At 44.5% G+C, this 11419-nt stretch overlaps 2 protein-coding genes and 1 pseudogene across 3 annotated transcripts in view; all 3 read right to left on the bottom strand.

Moving 5' to 3' along the window:
• The window catches only part of LOC112611850 (zinc finger protein 136), a 520810-nt gene that overhangs the window by 307760 nt on the left and 201631 nt on the right, over window positions 1–11419 (bottom strand). The window lies entirely within an intron of this gene.
• Window positions 871–10747, bottom strand: LOC112611857. The gene is made up of 4 exons (XM_025365802.1): window positions 10073–10747; window positions 2956–2967; window positions 2797–2912; window positions 871–1511 (listed from the first exon to the last, which is right to left on the bottom strand). Exons 1-4 carry the CDS (start codon window positions 10453–10455, stop codon window positions 1426–1428), a joined length of 597 nt encoding a protein of 198 aa, XP_025221587.1. The 5' UTR covers window positions 10456–10747; the 3' UTR covers window positions 871–1425.
• LOC112611861 lies at window positions 6577–7560 on the bottom strand (annotated as a pseudogene). The gene has a single exon (XR_003116782.1). The product of XR_003116782.1 is annotated as an M-phase phosphoprotein 6 pseudogene (transcript).

The raw sequence follows: 11419 nt of genomic DNA, 5'->3' as shown, positions 1-11419 counted from the left end.
CACTTTGAGAGGCTGAGGCTGGCAGATCATGGGGTCAGGAGTTCAAGACCAGCCTGGCCAACATGGTGAAACCCTGTGTCTACTAAAAATACAAAAATTAGCCAGGAATGGTGGCACGCGCCTGTAATCCCAGATACTTGAAAGGCTGAGGCAGGAGAATTGCTTGAACCGGGAGGCAGAGGTTGCAGTGAGCCAAGATCATGCCACTGCACTCCAGCCTGGGACACAGTGAGACTCCGTCTCAAAAAAAAAAAAATATGTTTTAGGCATCTTTTTTTGAGATGGGGTCTCACTCTGTCATCCAAGCTGGAGTGCAGTGGTGCGATCACTGCTCACTGCAGCCTCAACCTTCCAGGTTCAAGAAATCCTCCCACCTCAGCCTCCTAAGTAGGTGGGACTACAGGTGTGTGCCACCATGCCTGGCTAGTTTTTTATTTTTGGTAGAGATGGGGGTCTCATTCAGTTGTTCAGGTTGATCTCAAACTGCTGAACTTAAGTGATACTCCAGCCTCAGCCTCCCAAAGTGTTGGGATTACAGGTGTGAACCCGGCCTCTTGGGCATCTTCATTGCTCCACACCTTAAAACGATAAATTCAATATTCCATGAATATTGCCTGGAGAAATTAGCACAGCCATAACTTATGATAAGGCAAACCAGGTGTTGAAATTTAAACATTCCTGGAAACTTCATTTAATAAACCTAATTTTGCTTATGTGTGAAAGTACTCATACATATTCATTGTTCAGACATGGATAACCATGGCAAGAAGATGAGGTGCTATGAAAAATTATGTTGGGACAACAGGTACTATCAAGGATTCTCGTTGGCAAACGAGGACACATGGTCAGATGATTTCTGAGGCAGCTTCTCTCCTGTGTATGTCCTTTCATGTCTGCGAAAAGAACTGGAAAAACTGAATGATTTCCCACACTCCTTGCATTCACATGGCTTCTCCCCAGTGTGAGTTCCTTCATGGATTCGAACAGAACTGTGCCAACTGAAGGCTTTACCACATTGTTTACATTCATATGGTTTCTCTCCAGTGTGAGTCCTTTCATGGATAAGGTATCAACTGAGACAATCCAAGGCTTTCCCACAAAACTTATATTTATAAGGTCCATCTCCGCTGTGCATTACCATATGTCTTCGAATGTTTGCAGGAGAAATGAAAGATTTTCCACATTCCTTACAATCAAAAGGTTTCTCTCTAGCGTGAGGCCTTTCATGTGTTCGAAAGCAGTGGCTATCGCTCAAGGCTTTCCCACGTTGTTCATGCTTATATGGCTTCTCTCCAAATTTCTGACACTTACATGGTTGGTGTCCAGTGTCGGCTCTGATGTGCCTGTTAAGGGATGAATGTCCCATGAAGACTTCTCCACACGTACCGCTTTCACATGATTTTACTCCAGGAACAGTTTTCTTGTTCAGCATGTCTTCCGGAACCTGGGTGAAAGTTTCTCCACACTGGCTACCTTCTGTACTCTCAAAGAGGCTCTCTCCCATAAAATTTCTGTGCAAAATGCCAAGCACGTAATGAAGGGTCTGTTTATAAGTGATTTAATATTTGTTAATAAGTATTACACTTGCATTTTTAATGTTTTTGGTTTTTTTCGTACAAAGTGTCGCTCTGTTACCCAGGCTGGAGTGCAGTGGTGTGATCATAACACACTGCAGCCTTCACCTCCTGGGCTCAAGTGATCCTCCCACCTCAGGCTTCCCAGAAAGCTGGACTACAGCTGTGTGCCACCATACCCAGCTAATTTTTTGTTTTTGGTAAAGATAGAGTCTTGCTGTGTTTCCCAGGTTGATCTTGGGCTCTTGACCTCAAGTGGTCCTCTTGCCTTGGTCTCCCAAAGTGCTGGGATTACAGGCATGAGCCACCATGTCCAGCTGCATTTTTAACATTATTCTGCAAAGTATAGGCTTTCTGCCCTGTCTGAATTGTTTAAACATGAATGGATCACACATTCTACAAGATGGCCTGTCTATATCTATCATCAAAAAAAGAATATTTACATGAGGTTTCTTTTTTTTTTTTTAGATGGAGTTTTCCTCTTGTTGCCCAGGCTGGAGTGCCATGGTGGCGCGATCTTGGCTCACTGCAACCTCCGCCTCCTGGGTTCAAGCGATTCTCCAGCCTCAACCTCCCGAGTAGTTGGGATTACAGGTATGTGCCACCATGCCTGGCTAATTTTGTATTTTTACTAGCAACAGGATTTCTCCATGTTGGTCAGACCGGTCTTGAACTCCTGACCTCAGGTGATCCGCCCACCTTGGCCTCCCAAAGTGCTGGGATTACAGGCGTGAGACACCGCGCCCAGCCCGAGCTTTCTTAATACTATTTCCAAGTAAACTATCTTATGAACATTAAACCTCTATGTCAACTGAAATACGTTTTTAGAGAAAATTTTCTAAGAATAAATACATTTTATGCTGAGCTTATTTCTTTTGTTGGCTTCTTTTTAACAATTTCTGACAGTCTGAGATTTTCTTCAGAGACATTTCTTTGTCTTGTGAGTATAAATTACCTTAGAGTCCTCCTGGGATGTTTGTGCTGATCTTCAATATTCTGGTCTTTCCATTTTTTCCCTAAAATATAGACCCAGAAAAATAGTCCTGAATTAGTATACGATTATTTAAAAATCATTAGCTTCCATGTTTATGGGACACTGCAGCCATGCCTGATTTGTTCATCGAAGGATTGCCTATCCATATTCCAAATCCCCGAATAGCACTAATGAGCTAGAAACACGTGTTCCTTAATTCACTGAGGGAGGTAATATTGTCACCCCTACCTACAGAGATGAATTTCCTGAAAGTTTCCTGCATCGCATCTCTGTAGAGATTCTTCTGGGAAGGATCCAGCAAAGCCCGCTCCTCCTGGGTGAAGTTCACAGCCACATCCTGAATCCTGAAACATCCCACAGGTGCAGAGGAGGACGGGTGAGACTGACAGCACTGGGATCCTAGACTCTATTCCTAAGAAATTCTCATGATGCTGTGGACTCCAAACATGTATTCCCTGCCTCTGTCATCAGACCTCTTACTCTCCTGTCTACACTCACTTCCTCTCAAACAGCAATTTTGATGCCAGAGTGGAACTATGGGGTAAAGCAACAGCAAAATAGGAAAATGTAGCCTTCTGCCACGTGAGGACACAGCAAGAGGATGGAGTTCATGAGGAACGGACCCTCTGGATATGGAACCTGCCAGTGCCTTGATCTCTTTTTTTTTCTGAGATGGGGTCTCACTCTGTCACCTAGGCTGGAGTGCAGTGGCACAATCTTGGCTCACTGCAACTTCTGCCTCCTGAGTTCGAGCAGTTCTCCTGCCTCACCCTCCTGAGTAGCTGGGATTGCAGGCGCGCGCCACCATGCCCAGCTAATTTTTATATTTTTAGTAGAGACGGGGTTTCACCATGTTGGTCAGGCTGGTCTCAAACTCCTGATCTCGTGATCTGCCCATCTTGGCCTCCCAAAGTGTTGGGATTACAGGCGTGAGCCACCGCGTCCAGCACGCCTTGATCTTAGACTTCCCAGCATCCAGAACTATGGAGCTGAATTGGCCCTCCTCCCTTGAACCTGTACTGGACTTAGTGACTCACTTCCAAAGAACAGAGTATGGAAAGGGGAAAAAATAGTAACTTTAAAGTGGAGAAACCTGAAAACACTGCTTTAAGCAAGTGATCAAGGTTACTGTCACCAGCTGTATCTAGTGATGAGCCTGGACACTTCACCTTTGTGGCATTCTCCCGCAAAACACCTAACTCCAGTCTAATCATGAGAAAAATTCCAAAATGAGGAACATTCTATGGATACCTGACCAGCACTCTTAAAACTGTCAAAGTGATTTTTAAAAAACAAGGAATGACTGAGAAATTGTCACAGAACAGATCAAGGAGACATGAGGACTAAATACAGTGGGGGTATACTGAATTGGGTCCTGGAAAAGAAAAAGGATATTAGGGGAAAAACTGTTGAAAATCTGGAGTTTCATTAATAGTTATATATAAATGATAATTTCTTAGTTTTAATGGACCATGGTTATGTAAGATGCTCACATTAGAAGAAAATGGGTGACGGGTATATGGGAACTTTGTATATTATCTTTACAACTTTTCTATATATCTAAAATTATTCCAAAATAACAAATTTATGGCCAGGCATGGTGGCTCACGCCTGTAATCCCAGCACTTTGGGAGGCCAAGGCGGGCAGATCACCTGAGGTCAGGAGTTCAAAACCAGGCTGGCCAACATGGCAAAACCCCGTCTCTACTAAAAATACAAAAATTAGCCGGGTGTGGTGGCAGGCGCCTGTAATCCCAGCTACTCAGGGAGGCTGAGGCATAAGAATCACTTGAACCCAGGAGGCAGAGGATGCAGTGAGCCAAGATCGAGCCACTGCACTCCAGCCTGGACAACAGAGTGAGACTCCATCTTAAAAAAAAAGAATAGGAAAATGTATCTTTTTGGTGAATCCGGAGAGAAAGATGTGCTTCCTGGGTACCCCTAATGTCTCTTTGTACAGTGGGTGTGTAGCATCTTTCGTAACAGAGTCCTACTAATTCATGTGCAGAAAAAAAAGCTCACAATAGCAGTCCTGAGACTACATACCCTTGAAAATGTTTATTCACAAAGTTTAACCTTTGATAGTATCTGGAAAGTGGATTTGATTCTGATTCAAACAGCACAGGCGAATGCAAAAACAAACAAAAGCAGAATTTTGCATGGGATCTCACCGACCCAACTGATTAAGAGAGTCATAACTAAGTGAAACAGAAACCCACGACCAAAACCATTCGGGAAATAGTACTGGGGTAGGACAACATAAATTGTAATTGATGAAGTGCTGAAGGCTGAATGGGGACAAGGTTTAGAGGTAAAAACTCTGTGGGGGGCAGTCTTAACAAAAAGGTAATGTGATTTATGAAAATTAAGCACTTTTGTGTAGGGGAACACACTCAACAAGGGAAAAGAAAACTCATCAATTTGGAGAAAATAATGGTAAGTCATATATTTGGTATGGTCTTAATATTCAGCAAATATAAAGAACTTCCATAATTCAACTATAAAAAACACATCAAACGCGCCAAATGGAAAGCTTTGATGAGGATGCTGGCAAACCGGAACCTATGTACACTGTCCAAAGGATTGTAAAATGGCTTAGCTATGAAAAACAGTATGGCGGTACCTCAAAAATTAAAAACAAAATTACCAAATGTTCCAGCAACCCACTTTTGGGTTGAATTATATTTTCAGTTCAAAAGAATTGAAAGTAGGATCTCAAAGAAATATTTGAAAATCATTAACAGCTGGGTACAGTGGCTGATGCCTGTAACCCCAACACTTTTAGGAGGCTGAGGCAGGAAGATCAATTGAGCCCAGGAGTTTGAGACCAGCCTAGGCAACAGAGCGAGATCCGATCTCTATAAAAAATAAAATAAATTGAAATCCATTGTTCACAACAGCCAACAGGTAGATCAACCTAAATGCCAATCAGTGGATGAATGGATAATGAAAATTTATATATATACACAATGGGATATTATTTATTCTTATAAAATGACATTCTGTCCCATACTACAGCAGGCATGAAACTTCATGATACTATGCTAACTGCAAAAGACCAGTCAGAAAAAGAAAAATGCAGTATGACTCTTCTTAGAGAAGTTACATAAAATTGTCAAACTAACTCAATGGTACACTTAAAATGCTTGAGCTAGTAAAACTTTTAAGGTTTTTCTTATTGTAATTAACTAGAAAAACTATTGTACCAAACAAAAAACTAATTGACTAAAATAAGGGCAACCGCACGATCTCGGCTCACTGCAACCTCCACCTCCCAGGTTCAAGCAATTTTCCTGCCTCAGCCTCCCGAGTAGCTGGGACTATAGGCACGCACCACCACGCCCAGCTAATTTTTGTACTTTTAGTAGAGACAGGGTTTCACTATGTTGGCCAGGCTGGTCTCGAACTCCTGACCTCATGATCCACCCGCCTCAGCCTCCCAAAGTGCTGAGATTACAGGCATGAGCCGCTGCCCCTGGCCGGGCAATAGATTTTAATGACATTTCTCCCAGACATACACAAATGGCCAACAAGCACATGAAAAGATGATCAATGTCAAGACTCAGGCATGGGTTTTACCCAATGTAGTTTTGGGTAGTTACTGAATAGTTTCCTCTCATAAAAAATATTCATAAACAAAATATAACTTTTTTCTTTTAAAATTTTTATTTATTTATTTATTTATTTTTGAGACGGAGTCTCGCTCTGTCGCCCAGGCTGGAGTGCAGTGGCGCGATCTCGGCTCACTGCAAGCTCCGCCTCCCGGGTTCACGCCATTCTCCTGCCTCAGCCTCCCAAGTAGCTGGAACTACAGGTGCCCGCCACCACACCCGGCTAATTTTTTTGTATTTTTAGTAGAGACAGGGTTTCACCGTATTAGCCAGGATGGTCTCGATCTCCTGACCTCGTGATCCGCCCACCTCGGCCTCCCAAAGTGCTGGGATTAGAGGCGTGAGCCACCGCGCCCGGCCTATTTATTTATTTCTTTTTTCTTTTTTTTTTTTTTTTTTAACACTTAAGCCTGGAGAGGCATATTTATTCTTGATAAATGTATATAATAAATTCTTAGAATATTTGATTCCAAACTATATGTATCAATTGGCTTGACATAATAATTTAAATATAAACATAAGGGCAATTTAAACATTGGCAGTAATTTATATGAGTCAATTCAAGGTCAGTGACTGGAGAACTATATTACGATAAACCCGAGGTCAAAAAAACTTCAGGAAGCAGCCCTGTAAAAACATATACATTTGTAGATCAGGGGCTAAAAATTTATGAATGAATACCATGAAGCAAAGGATGTACAACATCCATCACACATCTGTTTTTTTAAACAGCATGGTTCCAAAATGATACATCTCTTTACAAAGTAAACGTTACAGTATTAATAACTATAGAGACGCTATCGGGATGAGCTCCAGATGCGCTGCTGACTTCCATCAAGCACCCGTGGTCCATCGCTTAAGGCATCCATCTTAATCCTGGGGCTTTAAGAACATCTTCTTTGCTTTAATCGGTTTTATGTCTCCATTTTCATCTTCTTCGTAATTGGCATGGTCTCTCTTTCTGGCAAACTTTTTCCCAATTGTCCCCACCAAGGTCTCATATCTTCTAGCCATCTCTTCATCTGACACATCAAGCTCCACTGTTTCATCTTCGACTTCTTCTGCTTTGTGCTTAGCATTCATCTGAAGCATCAATTTCTCAACCTCAGGATTAAATCCTCTGAATGACATTCTTCCATAGAGAAGATCTTCACATAGTAAGAAACTCTGCTCTTCTATTATGAAACTCTCTTTTTCTTTAAGCTCTGGCAAATCCAAGTACCAGTGTTCTTCACTAATGATTTTCTTTTCTTCTTCTTCTAGTTGTTTCTTGGTTTCCGAGTCCAGTCCCCTTTGCATAAACTTCATGCGCAGCAGATTCTTGGACAACTTTGTCTTCTGCTCGGCCGCCATGGTGGCTTCCGCCCAGCGCCGCCCTCCGGCCGCCTATTTATTTCATAGAGATGAGGTCTCTCTATGTTGCTGGGCTTGTCTTAAACTCCTGGACTCAAGTGATCCTCCCACTTCGGCCTTCCAAAATGTTACAGATGTAAGCCTGCACGCCAAGCCCTAAAGTTTTCGTTTTTTTGAGACAAGGTTTCACCCTGTCTCCCAGGCTGGAGTGCAGTGGTGCCCTCGTGGCTCACTGCGGCCTCGGATCTTCGGGGCTCAGGCGATCCTCCCGCCTTAGTCTCCTTAGTAGCTGGGACTACAGGAATGTGCCACCATGCCCAGCTATTTTGTTTGTTTGTTTTCAGTAGAGATGAGGTCTCCCTATGCTGCCCTGCCCACTCTGGTCTTGAGCTTCTTGGCTCAAGCAATCCTCCCACCTGGGCCTCCCAAAGTGCTGGGATTACAGGAGTGAGTCACTGTGCCTGCACTAAATTTTTTTTAAAAATGTTTTCCTTCCCCTGTCTCTACTAAAAATATTAAAATTAGCTGAACGTGGTGGCGTATGCCTGTAATCCCATATACTTGGGAGGCTGGGGCAGGAGAATGGCTTGAACCCAGGAGGCTGAGGTTGCAGTGAGCCAAGATCGTGCCACTGCACTCCAGCCTGGGCAACAGAGTGAGACTCTGTCTCAAAAAAAAAAAAAAGAAAAAAAAGGTTTTCCTTCTTTTCAAAGGTGTTGATAACATTTTTAAATAGTGCCATTTATTGGTCTGTGGGAAAATGATAAAATATGACAGCTGTTTCAAATGTAGCATGGGAAACACATAATTGATAAGGATGTCAATTGGAGAGGGGAAGTTGGTGTTTTTGAATGTGAGGAGAAAACCAGAAATTTAGGGATTTACTGTCATACCTGGGAAGAACAAGGCTGAGGAAGGGGTCTGAAAAACTCCCTCTTGATTAGACTAGAATCAGGCTCCTCAGAGCCCCCTTCCTCTTGACTAGGCTTTGGCCTTTTCCTGCAGAGCCCTGTGGTAGCAAAAACCCTTCTAAGGGAGTTGAGAGAAAATTCCTCCAAACTTGATATCCAATCAAGTCCCTTTTCCCCTACATTTGACAATCTCTTCCCTAATTCTTGACACTAACCCAACTTCCATCCTTTCCCTCACCTTGTCCATTAGCTGTAAATTCAATACTGTCATTGATGTAGCCTTCATCTCCTGAGCTCAAGCAATTCTCCTGCCTCAGCCTCCAGACTAGCTGGGACTACGGGCACGGCCATTATACCTGACTATTTATTTATTTATTTATTTATTGAGACGGAGTCTCGCTCTGTTGCCAGGCTGGACTGCAGTGGCACCATCTCGGCTCACTGCAACCTTCGCCTTCCGCGTTCAAGCAACTCTCCTGCCTCAGCCTCCCGAGTAGCCGGGACTACGGGCTTGTGCCACCACACCCAACTAAATTTTGTAATTTTAGTAGAGAAGCGGTTTCACCATGCTGGCCAGGATGGTCTCGAACTCCTGACCTCGTGATCGGCCCGCCTCGGCCTCCCAAAGTGCTGGGATTACAGGCGTGAGCGACTGCGCCCGGCCATACCCGACTAATTTTAAAAATTTTTTGTACAGTCGGGATCTCGCCATGTTGTCCAGGCTGGTATCACCTTGCCTTAGGCTGGAATGTTAAATATACTCTTTTAAATTATAAAAGAAAAGACTTTTCTTCACAGCTTTACCCAGCTGTAAAGAAAAAAAGAAAAAAAAAAAACAAAAAAAAAAACCAAAAAACAAAAACGCGAAGCTCTATGAGGGGCGGGGCGGACCAAACTGTAACTAATTAAATTGTTGTGCCTCACAAACTAGCCTTGTATAAAAAACGTTGTAATCCTGTTAAATTTCTTGGCCTTTTGCCTACATAAGGAAGAACTTAAACTTTTAAATTTGAAGCACTGAGCCCATTTCCGTGGATCCTGTGTTTTCCCAAATGGGCCATTCCCAGCTTCTCGCTTGAGTAAACTTTAAAAAACTGGAATCTGATCCTTTTATTTCAGGTCCACATAAGGCGACAGCATCACTGTAACTAATCAAGTATTTAATCCGGTTTGTCTCCTCATGCAACTTATAAAAGCCTTTTCTTCAGTCACAAGCCATGACCAAGTGTTTCTCACTCAGGAATCGCTGTGTGCTCCAACGAACTCTTTAACTGTTAACAGAGCCTCGGTTTAATTTTTAACAGAAGAAAGGCTGGACACATACGAGTCGGGATTCTCCGTCATGACCCTCCCGTGGTCCCCGCACAATCTTGGGAGACGCCGGGCTGCCGGCGCGGAGCTGCCCAGAGAGGGCTCTAGGGCCGGGGCCGCAGTCGCCGCGCAGGGACGGGACAGGACGCCCGGGGTCCCAGCTGCGGGCCCAACCCCACCCAGCGGCCGAGGGGACCGAGGGCCGAGCCACGCCATGGGGGACGTGGGTCCCAATCGCCAGGGTCGCCAGAGCGGAGGCCTGTTAGTTCCATCCAGCCCCTCTTCCACGTATCTGGAAGCCAGGCCGGACACATTTACCATTTCCCTGATTCTGAGTGTCCCGGCGTCCTCTTTATGACTGCGGAGCAGGTCACAGCGCAGGTGACAGCGTCACAGGAGCCGTGGCGGAGGCACCTGGAGCCTCTCGGTGCACCCAGAACTGGATGCCGAGCGCAACGGACCCCAGCAGCAAAGGAGTACTGAGACTCCGAGTGCCGCCTCCTCCTTCCCCGGATTGACAGTTGGCAGGGCCCCGCCCGAGGGCCCCTGATTGGATGGGGTCCCAGGCTCCGCCCCCCGGCCCTGAATGACAGGGGAAGCCCTGGGTAACGGAGCCCTGAAGAGCCCGGCTGATTGGTCCTAGCTACAGCCTTCTTAAGGCTCAGCTCACTCCCTGCGCCCTGGTCATTGGATATCTGCATTTCAGCCAAACTTGCTACTTATTGTTAGAAGGGGCACTGTTAGCTTCCTCGATCTGTCAGAAATCTGTGCAGGGAATTCCAGACTCAGTGTTCAATGGAGTCATTCCTTTACCTCAGAGCAGGAAGGAAACCCAGGCCAGGCCAGGCAAGACTTCACCAAGAGGGAGAGGCAGCTGTCCTCTACGGCGGGAACTGGGGATAAGACTTCCTTATACTCCCCCCGCCCCCCCCCCCCCAACTTGGAACCGCTTCCTCCTCCCAGACTTCATTTTCACCAGAAGTTCTTACCTGGGGTCAGTTTAAGCTTCTAACCTAAGTAAACTACTACCTTCATAAACCCTTTCTCCAGGTGACACGTTGTAGCAGGACCAGCCGCAGATAAAACTCAGACACCGGATTAAAGAAGGAAGAGTTTTTTATTAGGCCAGGAGCGTCCGCAGACTCACGTCTTAAAGAGCCAAGCTCCCCGAAGAAGAAATTCCTAGCCCTTTTAAGGGCTTACAACTCTAAGGGGTCTATGTGAAAGGGTCATAATAGATCAAGCAAGCGTGAGGAACGTGACTGGGGGCTACATGCATCAGCTAACAGAACAAAAAGTTTTACAGTGCTTTCTCATACAATGTCTAGAATTTACAGATAACACAAGTAGTTTTGGTCAGGGGTTAATATTATTATTATTATTATTATTATTATTATTTTAACCACTAGGGCCAGGGCTGGCACCAAGGTCTTCTAGCTATTTATTTTACTTCTGTTTCTTTTCAACTTCTTGCTTTCTCCTTTTTTTCCTGTCTATATTATAAACAAAGAAAGGGGAGGTAGGGGAGAAGCTGGGAGGGACAACAGGAGAAGTGGTGGTCTCATTTCATATGTCCCCCTTTTGAGAATTTTCACTTTTTAGTGGGAGTTGTCACTTTTTTCTTTTAGAGTCTTTTTGCAAGATAGACTGATCGTGATGCATGTA

The sequence above is a fragment of the Theropithecus gelada genome, chromosome 19 (genome assembly GCF_003255815.1).
Source record: "Theropithecus gelada isolate Dixy chromosome 19, Tgel_1.0, whole genome shotgun sequence".
Classification (NCBI taxonomy): Eukaryota; Metazoa; Chordata; class Mammalia; order Primates; family Cercopithecidae; genus Theropithecus; species Theropithecus gelada.
Note: the sequence above shows the minus strand (reverse complement) of the source record. Positions and strands in the feature narration are given on the sequence as shown.